Genomic DNA, 12,824 nt, shown 5'->3' on the forward strand with positions numbered 1-12,824 from the left:
GCTTCCCTCCAGGCGGTGTTCCTGAGTCATCGCGTACACAAGACTCCTCCACAAGGCAACCCTGCTCCTCCCCTACGTTAACACATCCGGAGGCAACTTAGTTTTGGGGGGTGGATTGGAGGCAGGAAGTTGGTGCAGGGCCAGCAGGGCCGGCAGGCCCAGCTTAATAGAATCCCGCTGGCCCAGAGAAGTGGGTGGGGGAGTTCGGAAGCCACACCCTTCTTGGATGCAGGGTGAGCCATTTCTCAGGGAGACCGCCAGCGGTGGCTGTTTGTCATCACTCCAAATTTATAGATGAGATATGTTTAGCAGCGTAGCCTCATCAGAATCAAGTTATTAGAGAAGTCAAAATGTGAGTCAGTTTTCTGGAAGAGGTCCTTAGGGTGACTTCATTACCATGGCGACAGCTGGGTTACTTCCCATCATTGTATAGCCACCGGATGCTGGGTTCATGATGGACCAGGGAGGTCTTTAAGTCTTAGGATTGACTCTGCCATTTGGTGTTCTGAAGAATAAGTCCAGTGGCGTCTCCTCAGTAGTCTTTATGCAAAGTGTCTCTTCTGGGCAACTGAATGTTTAGCTCTTAGATACAGCTGCTGGGTTTCTTCCATAAGCCCTAGGGATAATTGGTATGTTTCTAACAGCAAATAAAATTGAGATGATGTGTTTGCCTGAGACAGGCTCTAACTATATAGCTCCGGATGGCTTGGGACTCGGTCTGTAGACCAGGCTAGCCTCAAACTCACAGAGATTTGCCTGCCACTGCCTTTGAGTGTTAGAATTAAAGGTGTGGGCCACCTTACCCAGCTCGAATTGAGGTTTTTGTGTTTTGCTGAAACAAAATTTGGAACACTCAGACCCGAGCATCTGTGAGACAGACCTATATTCTCACTAAACTGGATTCTGTGTTCCCTTTTGTGTCCTAGTAGACTGGGACACAACTCCCTTGTTAGGTATAGATTGCTTCCAAGTATGTTACTTCCCAGTGGTTCCCTCTACCCCCACTTCCCGTGGAAATATTTTAAAGTTCAAAGAAAGGTTTTCACAGTTCTCTTGTCTTGCGTACCCCCCATTTATTTCCATGTGTGCCCACTTATACAGCCCAGGAACATGGGTTTAGGTTACCCCAAATTCCATGGTCTGATGTAGAGGCAGTTTCATGACTTTTTTATAGTTTTATAGAACAAAGTCATAAATTGAGGCAAGTCTAGAATGCGTCAGTGGCAACATCCAAGAGGCGGGTGCCAGAAGAGGGTGGGGGAAGCTTTTCTGTGGGCCTCAGATGCTATCTGATGACAGTCTTCTTCGAGTTTGGGTTGGTGGAAGCTCATGGTTTGCCACATTAATAGATTGTAAAAGGTTTTTATCTATTAGTCACAGGATGTTAGTTTTGACAGAGAGGCGGGCAAGGGATGGTGAATGGCTAGAACTAGCCCAAGATAGGACGGTCAGCCTGGACTTGCACCATTCCAACCTCTCCACATCACTGGTTCAGTTTGTCAGTCTCTGAAGACACAGCTTCTTTCCAGGAGCTCTTGTTCACACGTGTACCACAGAGAACGGCCAGGGCCATTACCACAGAGAACAGCCAGGGCCAGTACCACAGAGAACGGCCAGGGCCATTACCACAGAGAACAGCCAGGGCCAGTACCACAGAGAACAGCCAGGGCCATTACCACAGAGAACAGCCAGGGCCAGTACCACAGAGAACGGCCAGGGCCGTTACCACAGAGAACGGCCAGGGCCGTTACCACAGAGAACGGCCAGGGCCATTACCACAGAGAACAGCCAGGACTGGTACCACAGAGAACAGCCGAGGCCATTACCACAGAGAACAGCCAGGGCCGGTACCACAGAGAACAGCCAGGGCCGGTACCACAGAGAACAGCCAGGGCCAGTACCACATAGAGCAGCCAGGACTGTTACCACAGAGAACAACCCTGAGAGCTGGCTTTCTTGGTCTACCCCATGCATCACTGGGATGGACCTCAGGTTTCATTCTCAGCAGCAAGTACCCCTATCTGACCACAGCTGTATTCTTTATGACATCTCTTTAGGTGAAGGCTTACCCCTACCCTCCTACCCCAAATCCAGGAAACTGTATACAGAGTGGTGGCATGTACTTCCTGGATCCTTGAGGTGTTCATGGGGAGCCATTCGAGGACTCCTGGCTCCCATTTCCCTCTTTCCCATATTGCAGATGAGGCCCTGGGAGGCAAAGAGGCTTGGGGTCCTTTCCTTCTAATCACGGAGTCACATAGCAGCCCTACCTAGGGGATTTCATGTGTGTGTGCGACTGACCTCCCCACCCTGCCCCATCTCAAGCATGTATGTACCATGCAGCCTCTCAAACCTACGTATCCTTCCCCCACGGGCTGCTGATTTTGTGGATTCCAGGTGCATGGTTTTGTCATAAGAACCACAGCCTCCACTGGGGGGTTCTTGGGTGGGGGGCATGGATCCCAGACCCCCTGAGCCTGTCTGAGCTGATGTCCAAGGCTGCACTGCTCTGGTCCATGGTGCCCTACCCCCTTTCCTGATGGACTCCTTTTTTCTCACAGTCCTTGGGGGCTCTTAATGAGAATGCGTTTGGCTGAGGGCTGAGGTGTTTCCAAAACCAGCTAAGAAACCCGGAGACACCCTAGAAATCGCCCCTTGGCTCCCACTGGCGAATCTCCTCTCACCCTAACCACCACTGAGATTCTGAAGCACAACCTTTGCTGGTTTCTGGTTTGGACCGGCCAGGTGTCATTTCTGTTGAGACACATTCTTGTGAGCCCCGGTCGCCTTCATGAAGCACTTAGGTTCTGACACTTAAGCAGACTTAATGGGGTACGTTAGATCTGTGTTGAACAAACCCCCAATTCCTTCCCGAGGCCTGCGAGCCCTCAGCCTCCCGGGCCCCACTTCATCCATCTGTGACTTCTAGCTGGAATGCCTCCCTCTCTCCTCATTATTGCCTTTGCCTGCACCTGCTGCTGCTCTTGTGAAATTGAGCCTTCTAAATCCCTTTCATTTCCCCCACTTTGATAAAGTCATCTGGGTACATGACGACTACAGTACACTAGGGTATATGTTGAAAAGTAATCCCTTCCCACACCCCCGCCTCCTGAGGCAACCCCCCCCCGCCCCAACCTGGCTGGACTTTGGCGGTCACCCTGGAGTAGTGTAGTTAGTGTTTTGCATCCTTTTGAGGAGGGGTGTGTTAGCCTCCTGACGGCACTAAATGCATTGTTTTGTAACTGGACCCAGGCTGGAGATTGTCACACATCAGTCCATGGCAAGATGCTGTTGTTCCTGGTGCTGGTGCTGGGCTTGGAGGCTGTGTCTGCTGGGCAAGTGCCCTACCACTCAATGGCACCCTCGGTATTACCTCAATCTTTAGTAGGGGAGGGATTGAGATTGTGTGGCATTCTGGTACCCAGCCTGGCCTGGGACTCGGCAATCCTACTTCAGCCTCTGGAGTGTTGGGATTACAAGAGCCTGTGACTACACCTATCTTTCTAACTGTGTGTGTGTGTGTGTGTGTGTGTGTGTATGTGTGTGTAGGTGGATGTAAGGGTGTCAGCTCTCTCCTTCCACTTTATCTTATTTGAGGTACAGTCTCTTGTTTGCCTCAGTGAACAACAGGCTTGAAGCTGGCTGGCCCATGAGCCTCTGGGGAGCCTCCTGTCTGCCTCACATCTTGCTAAAGAAGTGCTGGGATTACAGATCCAAGCAACCATGTCTAACTTTGCATGGTTTCTAGACTCAGAGCCTCATGTTTGCACGGTACTTTACCCATCTGTCCATCTCTGTAACTGCAACACTACAATTTGAGATAGGGTCTCACTGGCCTGGAACTTACTGTGCCAACCAGGAGATCTGTCTGCCTCTGCCTCCTGGCTGTGTTCAACATTCTTCTTTTAAAAATGTATGTGAGTATTTTCCTACAAGTGTGTCTGTGCACCGTGTGTATGCAGTTTGTACAGAGGCCAGAGGTGGCATTAGATAACCTGGTGGTGGAGTTACAGATGGTTGTGCACCACCATGTGGGTGCTGGGAATTGAACCCAGGTCCTGTGGAAGAGCAGCCAGTGCTCTTCACTGCTGAGTCCTCTCTCCATTCTGCACTCAACATTCTCCATGGCCAGAGAACGCTCTGTTATTTGGCTGCCATGCAGTGAACCTCTTTGGTTTGTGGTCACTGAGGTTCATGTCTAGACTCGGCAGTAAGGGCAAAGTTGAGGGGAGCATCTGCTGACACCCTCGTGCTCTCTGTCCTCTTCTGCTTCTGTGGCTTCCGTCCCTCAGGAAGTGCTCCTGTCCCCAAGCCCACCATCGAGCATGAGCAGCCTGGGACTCTTCCAGGTGAAGAATGGGTGGATGGTGGCAGAAAGATGGGGGGCAGTAGGAAGCAAGGGCGGATTGACCCGAGAGGGGCGGTGCTTAAGGTGGGAACCAGTGAGTGTTCTCTGTCCCGATGCCTTTGGAGGAGGTGGGTGGGGCATGAGAACTTTCCAGTGGGTGGGAGGGGCTCATCTTAGCTGAATGAATGTGAATAAGCGCTGGTGGCTCTATTTCCTTAGAGTGTCTTCTGGGCATCTTGATCTTGATGTTGGGAATGGTATGGAGAAGTGTGTCTTGGTTGTGAGAGCAACATCTCTGCCTGTGTGACTACTTCCTATAACTTGATGTGTTATTTTCTTGTTGCTATGACCTAATCCGTGACAAGCCACCTCAGGAAGGTAAGGTTTATTTTGGCTTCCAGCTTGAGGGGATATAGTCCACCTGGTGGTAGGTGGCTCCATCTACAGTGGTGGGAGTGTGCGGTCGGGCTCCTCACATCTACACATCTCCTGAATAGGAAGTAGGAAGTTGGCAGGAAGCAGGGCCTAGCTCAGAAAGGTCAAAGTCCACCCCTAGTGACCCATGTCCAGTAGTGAGGCTCCATCTCCTGAACAGACTGCAGCTCCCACAACATTGCCACGTGTTAAAATGCATGAGCCTATAGGGGACTTTTCATCGTGAAACCTGGTCATAGCCTTGTCTCCAGGGCTGTGGTAGGAAACTGTGTTGTTTTGTTTTGAAGAGTAGATGATAGCTCCCCATGTAAAGACAGGTGATTGCTACATGGTCATAGCAGGTGCCATGGGGCCTGTGGGCCTTGCTCTGTTTTTTTTTTTTTTTTTTTTTTTTTTTTTTTTTTTTGAGTTTGTTTGTTTTAAAGAGAAACCAAAAGTCTAGGTGCTTTGAGGCTTCCCTTTTTGTATACTTTGGCACCGAGTTAAGAGTTTACATAAATGGCTGAAGAAAGACCAACCGTCCTGGTGGAGGAGACAGGTAGATTCTAGAGGGGAAACACTGACATGTCACTCGGAGTGTGGGGACAGAGTGACTGTGACTGTGTCACCTTCACACCCTCTCCAAGTGACCCAGGCCTCCTTGACAGCTTTTCAAACATGGTCTTCTACGTCTCTTTCAGATCCTGGCTCTACAGAGCGAACAGCCCAGAAACGGAAGTTCCCCAGCCCTCCTCATTCCTCCAATGGCCATTCGCCTCAAGACTCATCCACGAGCCCCATTAAAAAGAAAAAGAAACCCGGCTTACTGAACAGTAGCAATAAGGAGCAGGTAAAAGAGCCACGGCGAGTGGCTTATGCACCAGTGGCTGGGATGGAGGCCGGGCAGCAGTGGTGTAGCTTGGGTTCTTGGCATTAATGCAGCAGGCTACCTGGCACTAGCTGGCATTTACAGAAAGGGCAGCTCAGAAGAGGCCTGTGCAAAAATGTTTTTCAGCAGGGTTTCGGGTCTGTTTGGGGACAGAGGATAGAGCTGTGAGCCAGATTGTGGGACGGGGGTGGGGTGAGGTGGGGGTAGGGGTGTTGTTCTTGGAACGGGCTGGGTTTTTTCCTGGGGTTAGTTTTGGTGGCCTTAAGGTTTTCCTTCCCTCTGAGCTAAGACAGCTGAGCTGCCTGAGGGGGCTGCGTGGCTGAGACCATTTTCTCATCTGTAAAATGTTGGTCAGTGGAGAGACACTGTCTGAGTCCAGCTTTGGCCATGGGTCACGGTCCCTTCTTTCTGTGCACAGACCTACCCCCTGGCAGCCAATGCTGTCAGCGTTATGGAAAAGGCTGTCCTCTTGGATTTTGTCTAAAGAATCTTCTAGCTTTACATTCTCTGGTGCAGGCTGGGTAGTCTTCAGGTATGAATTAATGAGAGGCCTGTGAATGGGCTGGGCATGGTGTCTGTCCCATCTGTGACTGTGGGGTCAGTTTGTGGCATTGTCTTCAGTGACGGTTCCTTCATCCATTTGGTGCTTTATCGAGTGCTAGAGTGAGCTCTGGGGAGCGAGGGGTGAATTAAGCAGGATTGCTGCTTTTACGGGAAGAGGTCTGGAGATGGTTAAATGCCTAAGGCCTCGCGTGTATGTTTCTGAGCATAAATCTATTTTCACTCTCAAAATTATATAGCAAGTGGCCAGCGCAGCCTTGGCTCTGTGGCCTTGGGCAAGTTAACCTCTTGTGTGCCATTAGCTTTCTCATCCACAAGATGAGGATATGGTACTGCCCAGTCCACATGCTGCTGTGAGCTTTAATTGAACACCATTAATTAATTAATTAATTAATGGTGCAAACAGGGTGGCAGAATTGATAAAAGAAGTCTGAATCCAGCAACCTTTTTCTTTTTTCCCCCTTTCTTTTGTAACCCCGATTGGCCCGGGGCTCTGGCTTTAGTAATCTTTAGGTCTTTGCACATAACAAAATCCCCCAATATCTGAAAAAGCATTGTAGACCCATACTGTCTGGCATGGAAGCCACAAACTGTGTGTGGCTCTCTTGGGCAAGTGTGACTGAGAAACCGAGTTTTTCGTTTAATTTAATTTGAAGTTAAATGGCTGCCTGTGGCCGCCTGTTTGATGACACAGATCTGGCCATTTGGGAAGGACTGTAGCTGTCCCTGGAAAAGAGAAACGCAGAGATTCCCTCTTCAGGGTCTCAGGGCAAGTGAGGCTAGCTTTGCATGTCTGGCTGGTGACATCTGGCCCCTGTCACTCCTTCTTAGCTGTAGGAGTGAGACTCGGAATGAAACACAGGGGCTCTGGGCGTGGCTGTTTTTGAATTCCTGCCTTGTGAGCATCAGGACCTGGCCTGAGTTCGAGAAACCCTAGAACTCATGGGAAAATGCCACAAGTGTTTGCCTGTCATCCCAGTGCTGGGGAGGTGGACATAGGAGCATCCCTGGCCCTCACTGGTTGGCCAGGCTAGCCTACTTAGTGAGTTCCAAGCCAGTGAGAGACTGTCTTAAGTGGAGGGCCTTCCTATGGATGCCGCCTGAGGTCATGATTGTTACCTCTGTCCTCCACACAGTCATGAGTTCACGCGTGTGTGTCCTTGGGCCTCTGAGAACTGGCTGTCTTTCTGTTAGTGGGTCCATGTGCACATTTTCTTTCTTCCCTTCCTTACCCACATGTTCCGGTTTTCTCAGCCAACCTGTGGCCGACCACACCTGCCATCCCAGTACCTGGGGAGCTGAGATTGGAGTATCAGAGTTCAAGACTAACCTAGCTCCATGGCAAATTAGAGAGGCCAACCTAGGCTTGATAGTGAGTTAGTGGCTAGCCTGGGCTATCTATCTAGCAAGGCCTCGTTTTATACAAGCAAATAGCAAAAGCAACAATCGTGACCCATCTCCAAACTCTCCCATTTCAGTGATGCTTCGGCATCATGCTGCTGGGGATTGTTGTAACTCTGTGTCACCTGTCTCTAAGTGTCCCTGTCCCTGTTGCTCAGGGTTTGACAGGTTTGGAGGGTGGGACTCCACGGCCTCAGAAGACTTAGGGTATGGGAACAGCAGGGTAGGGTTGAGGAGACAGACACAGGGCCTGAGCTTGCCTCCGAGGACTTGTCAGCAGTGGTTGCAGAAGAGGAAAGGCTTCATCAGCGCCGGGGACACTGGGGACACTGGGGACACTGGGGACACTCACTGTGTAATCGGCTCACCGGCTTTCTCTTGGAGCTTCGGTTGGCTCTTCAAGAGGGCTTTGGGTAAGCACTGTCCAAGGTTGATTGACTGGTAGATTAGGCTCAGCAGGCAAAGAGAAGAGAGTCCTTGCTGTTTGAATCCTTGGTTGTCCCTAGCATATGGCATTTGTAGAAAGGGGCTTTTTTTTTTTTTCACTCTGTCAAGGGGATCACAGTTATTTACTTATTTTGAGATAGTCTCACTATGTAGTCCTGGCTGGCTTGAAACTCATTATGTAGACTCATTATGTAGGCTTCATGTTCACAGAGATCCCCTAGCCCCGTCTCTGGAGTGCTGGGATTAAAGGTGTGTGTAGCAGGAATCTTAAAAGTTCTTATTAATAAAATCAAACCTGAGGCCAGTTATTGGGGTGAACGCTGGAAGAGCAGAGAAGCAGAACAAGTCACAGCTACCTCACCTTGCCATTTTCTCAGCTGATCCTGTTTCTTCAGACTGGAAGCCTCTGAATCCTCATCCGAATGGGTCTCAGCTGAACTGCTGCTCAAAAGCCTAAAAGCTTTTTTTTCTTTTTCTTTTTATTGTTTTTGTTTTTCGTTTTGTTTTTTGAGACAGGGTTTCTCTGTGTAGCTTTTCGCCTTTCCTGGAACTCACTTGGTAGCCCAGGCTGGACTTGAACTCACAGAGATCCACCTGCCTCTGCCTCCCGAGTGCTGGGATTAAAGGCATGCACCACCACCACCACCACCACCACCACCACCACCACCACCAGGCCAAGCCTAAAAGCTTAACCAGCCAAAAATGCTTCTAGTTTCTGGTCTTCACGCCTTATTTATCTTTCCTGTTTTTGCCATCACTCCCTGGGATTAAAGGCTCGATTCTCAGGATTAAAGGCGTGTGCTACCACTGCCTAACCTCTATGTTTAATATTGTGGCTGTTCTGTCTCTGACCCCAGATAAGTTTATTAGAGTGCACAATATTTTGGGGAACACAATGCCCCACAGGTGTGTGCCACCATGCCTGGTGTTTTAAAGGAAATTTATTCATTATTTTTAAGATTTATGTTATGTGTGTTTGCTTGCATGAGTTTATGCACATCACGTGCGTACAGGAGCCCTTAGAGGACAGATTCCTTAGAAGTGGAGTGATAGGAAGTTGTGAGCAGCCATGGAGGTGTTGAAAACAGTTCTGATGGCCTGTTTGACCTTGCTACTTACTATCCCTAAAGATTTACTTATTTTCATTTTATCTCTGTGAGTTCAGCCTGCATGTATGTATACACCCCACTTGTGTGTAGTGCCCATGAAGGCCAGAGGGATCCTCTGGAACTGGAGTTAAAATTGTGAGCTGTGGGTGCTGGGAACTGAACTCCGGTCCTCGGTAAGAGCAGCCAGTGCTCTTAACCTCTGAGCCATCTCTCCAGCCTTTCACTTATTATTTTTAGAGATTGTTGAATAGAAAACATCTATCAGCTCTAGTGTGGATGAAAACATCCCTGGAGTGAATGAATAGGTCTTTTCCATTTTCTTGTTAAGCTGACCTGGGGCAGGAGCCAGGGAATAAAAACATTTACTCTGTAACCTGCAATTATCCCTTGTTGAACAGGCTGCAGCCTGTGCACTTTGCTGTGGGGCCAGTTACATATTTTAGATGCATGGGAGAGAGAAATCAGAATTCATTTGACCTGAAATTGTTGGGCTTTTCCTTTTAGAACTTCCCCATTTGTTATCAGGTTATTTTTGTGAAGCAGAAAACAGAGGCGGACCATATGAGAGTGCATGTGATTGAAAGGGCCACCATCTTCTGCCGCCACTGAGGCTCCTGGAGTGGGGGGTCCCTGAAGAGAGCAGGGTTGCCTGGCTACCCCTTTGGTCCTGAGGACACCCACTTGGGGCGAGGCAGAGATGGAGCCTGGGGGAAACTTCTCCTGAGCCATCAAAGAAACAAACGTAGTAGAAATGCCCGGTTGGGCCCAGTGGACTCTGGTGTCCTGTTAGGTGACCCATCCTATTTGATTCCCGAGTTTTGGCTGGACTCCTTTGTTTTGAGATGGGATATTGGTAACTTACAAGGCTGCCTTCAACTTGCTTGCCACAGTACGTTGAAAAATGACCTTTTTTTGGAGACAGGATTGTAGTCCTGACTATCCTGGAACTCACTCTGTAGACGAGGCTGGCCTTGAACTCACAGAGGTCCACCTGCATAAGCCTCCCAAGTGCTGGGATTGAAGACACGAACCACCACTGCCCAGTGGGAAAAAATGTACCATTTAAAGAATGTCCCAAGAATGCTATTCCTTTCTGGACCTCCTACACCCCTACAGTTGAACTGAAACAGGGGAATAACTGGGAATGTGGGAAGATGGAGCTGTTTACTTAGAAAGACTGATTCCAAAGATGAACAAAATAAGCGCCCGAGGCACTCCCTGCAGGAGTATGGGAGAACCAGATGTGCATGCAGAGCACCGACTCCTCGTCCGGAAATGCAGGGAAGAACCTGGGCTGCCTGTAGCTCTAAAAGCTTTCTCATCCTGGAGGTCCTAGCTCAGTGGTTCTCAACCTGTGGGTTGCGACCCCTTTGGGGTCAAATGACCCTTTCACGGGGGTCAGTAAGACCATCAGAAGACACAGATATTTATATTACGATTTATAATAGTAGCAAAATTACAGCTATGAAGTAGTAATGAAAATAATGTTATGGTTGGGTCAGCACAACATGAGGAACTGTATTACAGTGTTGCAGCATTAGGAAGGTTGAGAGCTACTGGGCTAGCCATTCAGATAGAGACATGAGATATGGCTACGTGTGTGGTTAAGCCTTGTCTCCCAAGTGTGTGAAGTCTTGGACTCAATTCCAGGTTCTGGGGGGCAGGTGGGGGGTGTGAAGCAGTGATAGATAGGAACTCAGAAGTCTGGTTCTATTGAGAAGTCATTTTTGTTGGTTTGTTTTTGTTTTTCAAGCCAGGGTTTCTTTGTGTAGCCTTGGCTCTCCTGGAACTCCCTCTGTAGACTGGCTGACCTCGAACTCACAGAGATCCACATGCCCCAGCCTCCCCGAGTGCTGGGATTAAAGGTGTGCACCTTTAATTAAAGGCTGAGAAGTCAGGTTTTTAGTCAACAAAATGTTACAGCTGCTTTCATATTAGATCAGTATTTAAAATGTGGAAGCATATGTGTGTAAGTAAAGAGTAGAAGTCACAAAAAATGTGAGGAGACCCCTGTTCACTTCACACTTACACACTCTTTAAATTTTAAAAGTGTGTGTGTGTGAGAGAGATCGTGTGTGAGTGTATGTGTATGTATGAGTGTGTATGCGCATGAGAGAGAGGGAGAGAGTGTGTGTGTGAATGTATGAGTGTGTATGCGCATGAGAGAGAGAGAGAGAGAGAGAGAGAGAGAGAGAGAGTGTGTGTGTGTGTGTGTGTGTGTGTGTGTGTGTGTGTGTGTGTGATGGGGTTTTCTCCTTCCTTTCCATGGGTTCCAGGGGTCAAACTGGTTGTTATGGTGGCCTTTACCTGCTGAGCCATCTTGTCAGCCCTTGTTTTATTTTTGAGACAGGGTCTTCCTAGGCTGGCCTCAAACTCACATTCCTCGGCCTCAGACCCCAGGCCCTGTGATAATACGCACAGTCTGCTTTGCCTGTCACTGTTATCAGAATTTGCAATATGTAGCCGGTATGAGATTTTTTTGTGGGAGGAAATAGTAATGTTTTACTGGCAGGGAGCTTGTGTTGTGTAAATGTGATATCTACATAATATCCATGGGTTTGTGGTGAAGGCAATCTTGATTCCTTTGTCTCCGTGTGGGTGCTGAAGGTCACACAGCTTTTACTAGGCCCTTTGACAGTGACCACTGTCCTGCTCTCAGTGTTTGGCTTTGCTGTGTTCTCAAGCGTCTCATTCTGGAGACATGTTTCCTGACGCTGCCTGGCAGGAAGATGTCTGGTTCCCATGAGTTGGCTTGCCCTTTTCTCTCTCTGCTATTCTTGGTTTTGGTTAAGTGACCAGGCTTCCTGGTGGATGCGAACACCCTACTCTGAGGATCACAGCTCTGGGCAGCCTCTTGGAGATGTTGTCTATCCCGGAGATACACTTAAATAATGGAAGATAATTTTGTGTGGACCAAATCTTATTGTTTCTACCCTCCAAATATCTACTGTTTAAAGCACACCAGGGCAAATTGCAGGTAGTGGCTGTGCCACCACTCAGTCCAACCTTTTGGGACTCTCAACCCCATTTTACAGATGAGAAAAATCAAGGCTGGGAGGTAGAGAGAGAGACATGGCCCAGGTCACGCAGCTGGTTAATGAGGGAGTTAAACTGCATTCGGGTATGCCTAGTCACTGGCCTTCAGTCTCTGGCCTTTTAACGCAGAGGCCAGTGCCCTCACAACTGCTGCCCAGCTAGCTATTGCTGTGTTTAGTTGGGAAATGGAGGTGGCCTGGCTGTGTAGTGGGTTTGTGAGGTGTGTGATGTGGGTGTGTTGTTTGTGATGTACTTGTGCAAATGACTGCTGAGAAACCACATTTGTTTTGAAACCCCACCTGTCTTTCTTGCCTACATTTCAGTCAGAGCTAAGACATGGTCCGTTTTACTATATGAAGCAGCCACTCACCACAGACCCTGTTGATGTTGTACCACAGGACGGACGGAATGACTTCTACTGCTGGGTTTGTCACCGGGAAGGACAAGTCCTTTGCTGTGAGCTCTGTCCCCGGGTTTATCACGCTAAGTGTCTGAGACTGACATCGGAACCAGAGGGGGACTGGTTTTGTCCTGAATGTGAGGTTAGTTCCCGATGAATGAATTCATTACCTGCCTCATTTCCTCTCCTTTCTCTTTTCTTCCTTTTATTTTTTAAAAA

At 48.9% G+C, this 12,824-nt stretch overlaps 1 protein-coding gene across 19 annotated transcripts in view; it reads left to right on the forward strand.

The window, feature by feature from the left end:
* Nucleotides 1-12,824, forward strand: part of Zmynd8 (zinc finger MYND-type containing 8) — an 89,151-nt gene that overhangs the window by 14,234 nt on the left and 62,093 nt on the right. For 14 of the 19 annotated variants that reach the window (XM_036182978.1, XM_036182985.1, XM_036182986.1 and 11 more), the window contains exons 3-4: nucleotides 5,464-5,612; nucleotides 12,529-12,747. In XM_036182978.1, the coding sequence (XP_036038871.1) occupies nucleotides 5,464-5,612; nucleotides 12,529-12,747 (368 nt within the window). Of the gene's footprint in view, nucleotides 1-5,463; nucleotides 5,613-12,528; nucleotides 12,748-12,824 lie in introns of those variants that run through there. The other 5 variants (XM_036182988.1, XM_036182989.1, XM_036182992.1 and 2 more) reach the window with 2 other exon arrangements.

Source organism: Onychomys torridus, chromosome 4 (assembly GCF_903995425.1).
Source record: "Onychomys torridus chromosome 4, mOncTor1.1, whole genome shotgun sequence".
Lineage (NCBI taxonomy): Eukaryota > Metazoa > Chordata > Mammalia > Rodentia > Cricetidae > Onychomys > Onychomys torridus.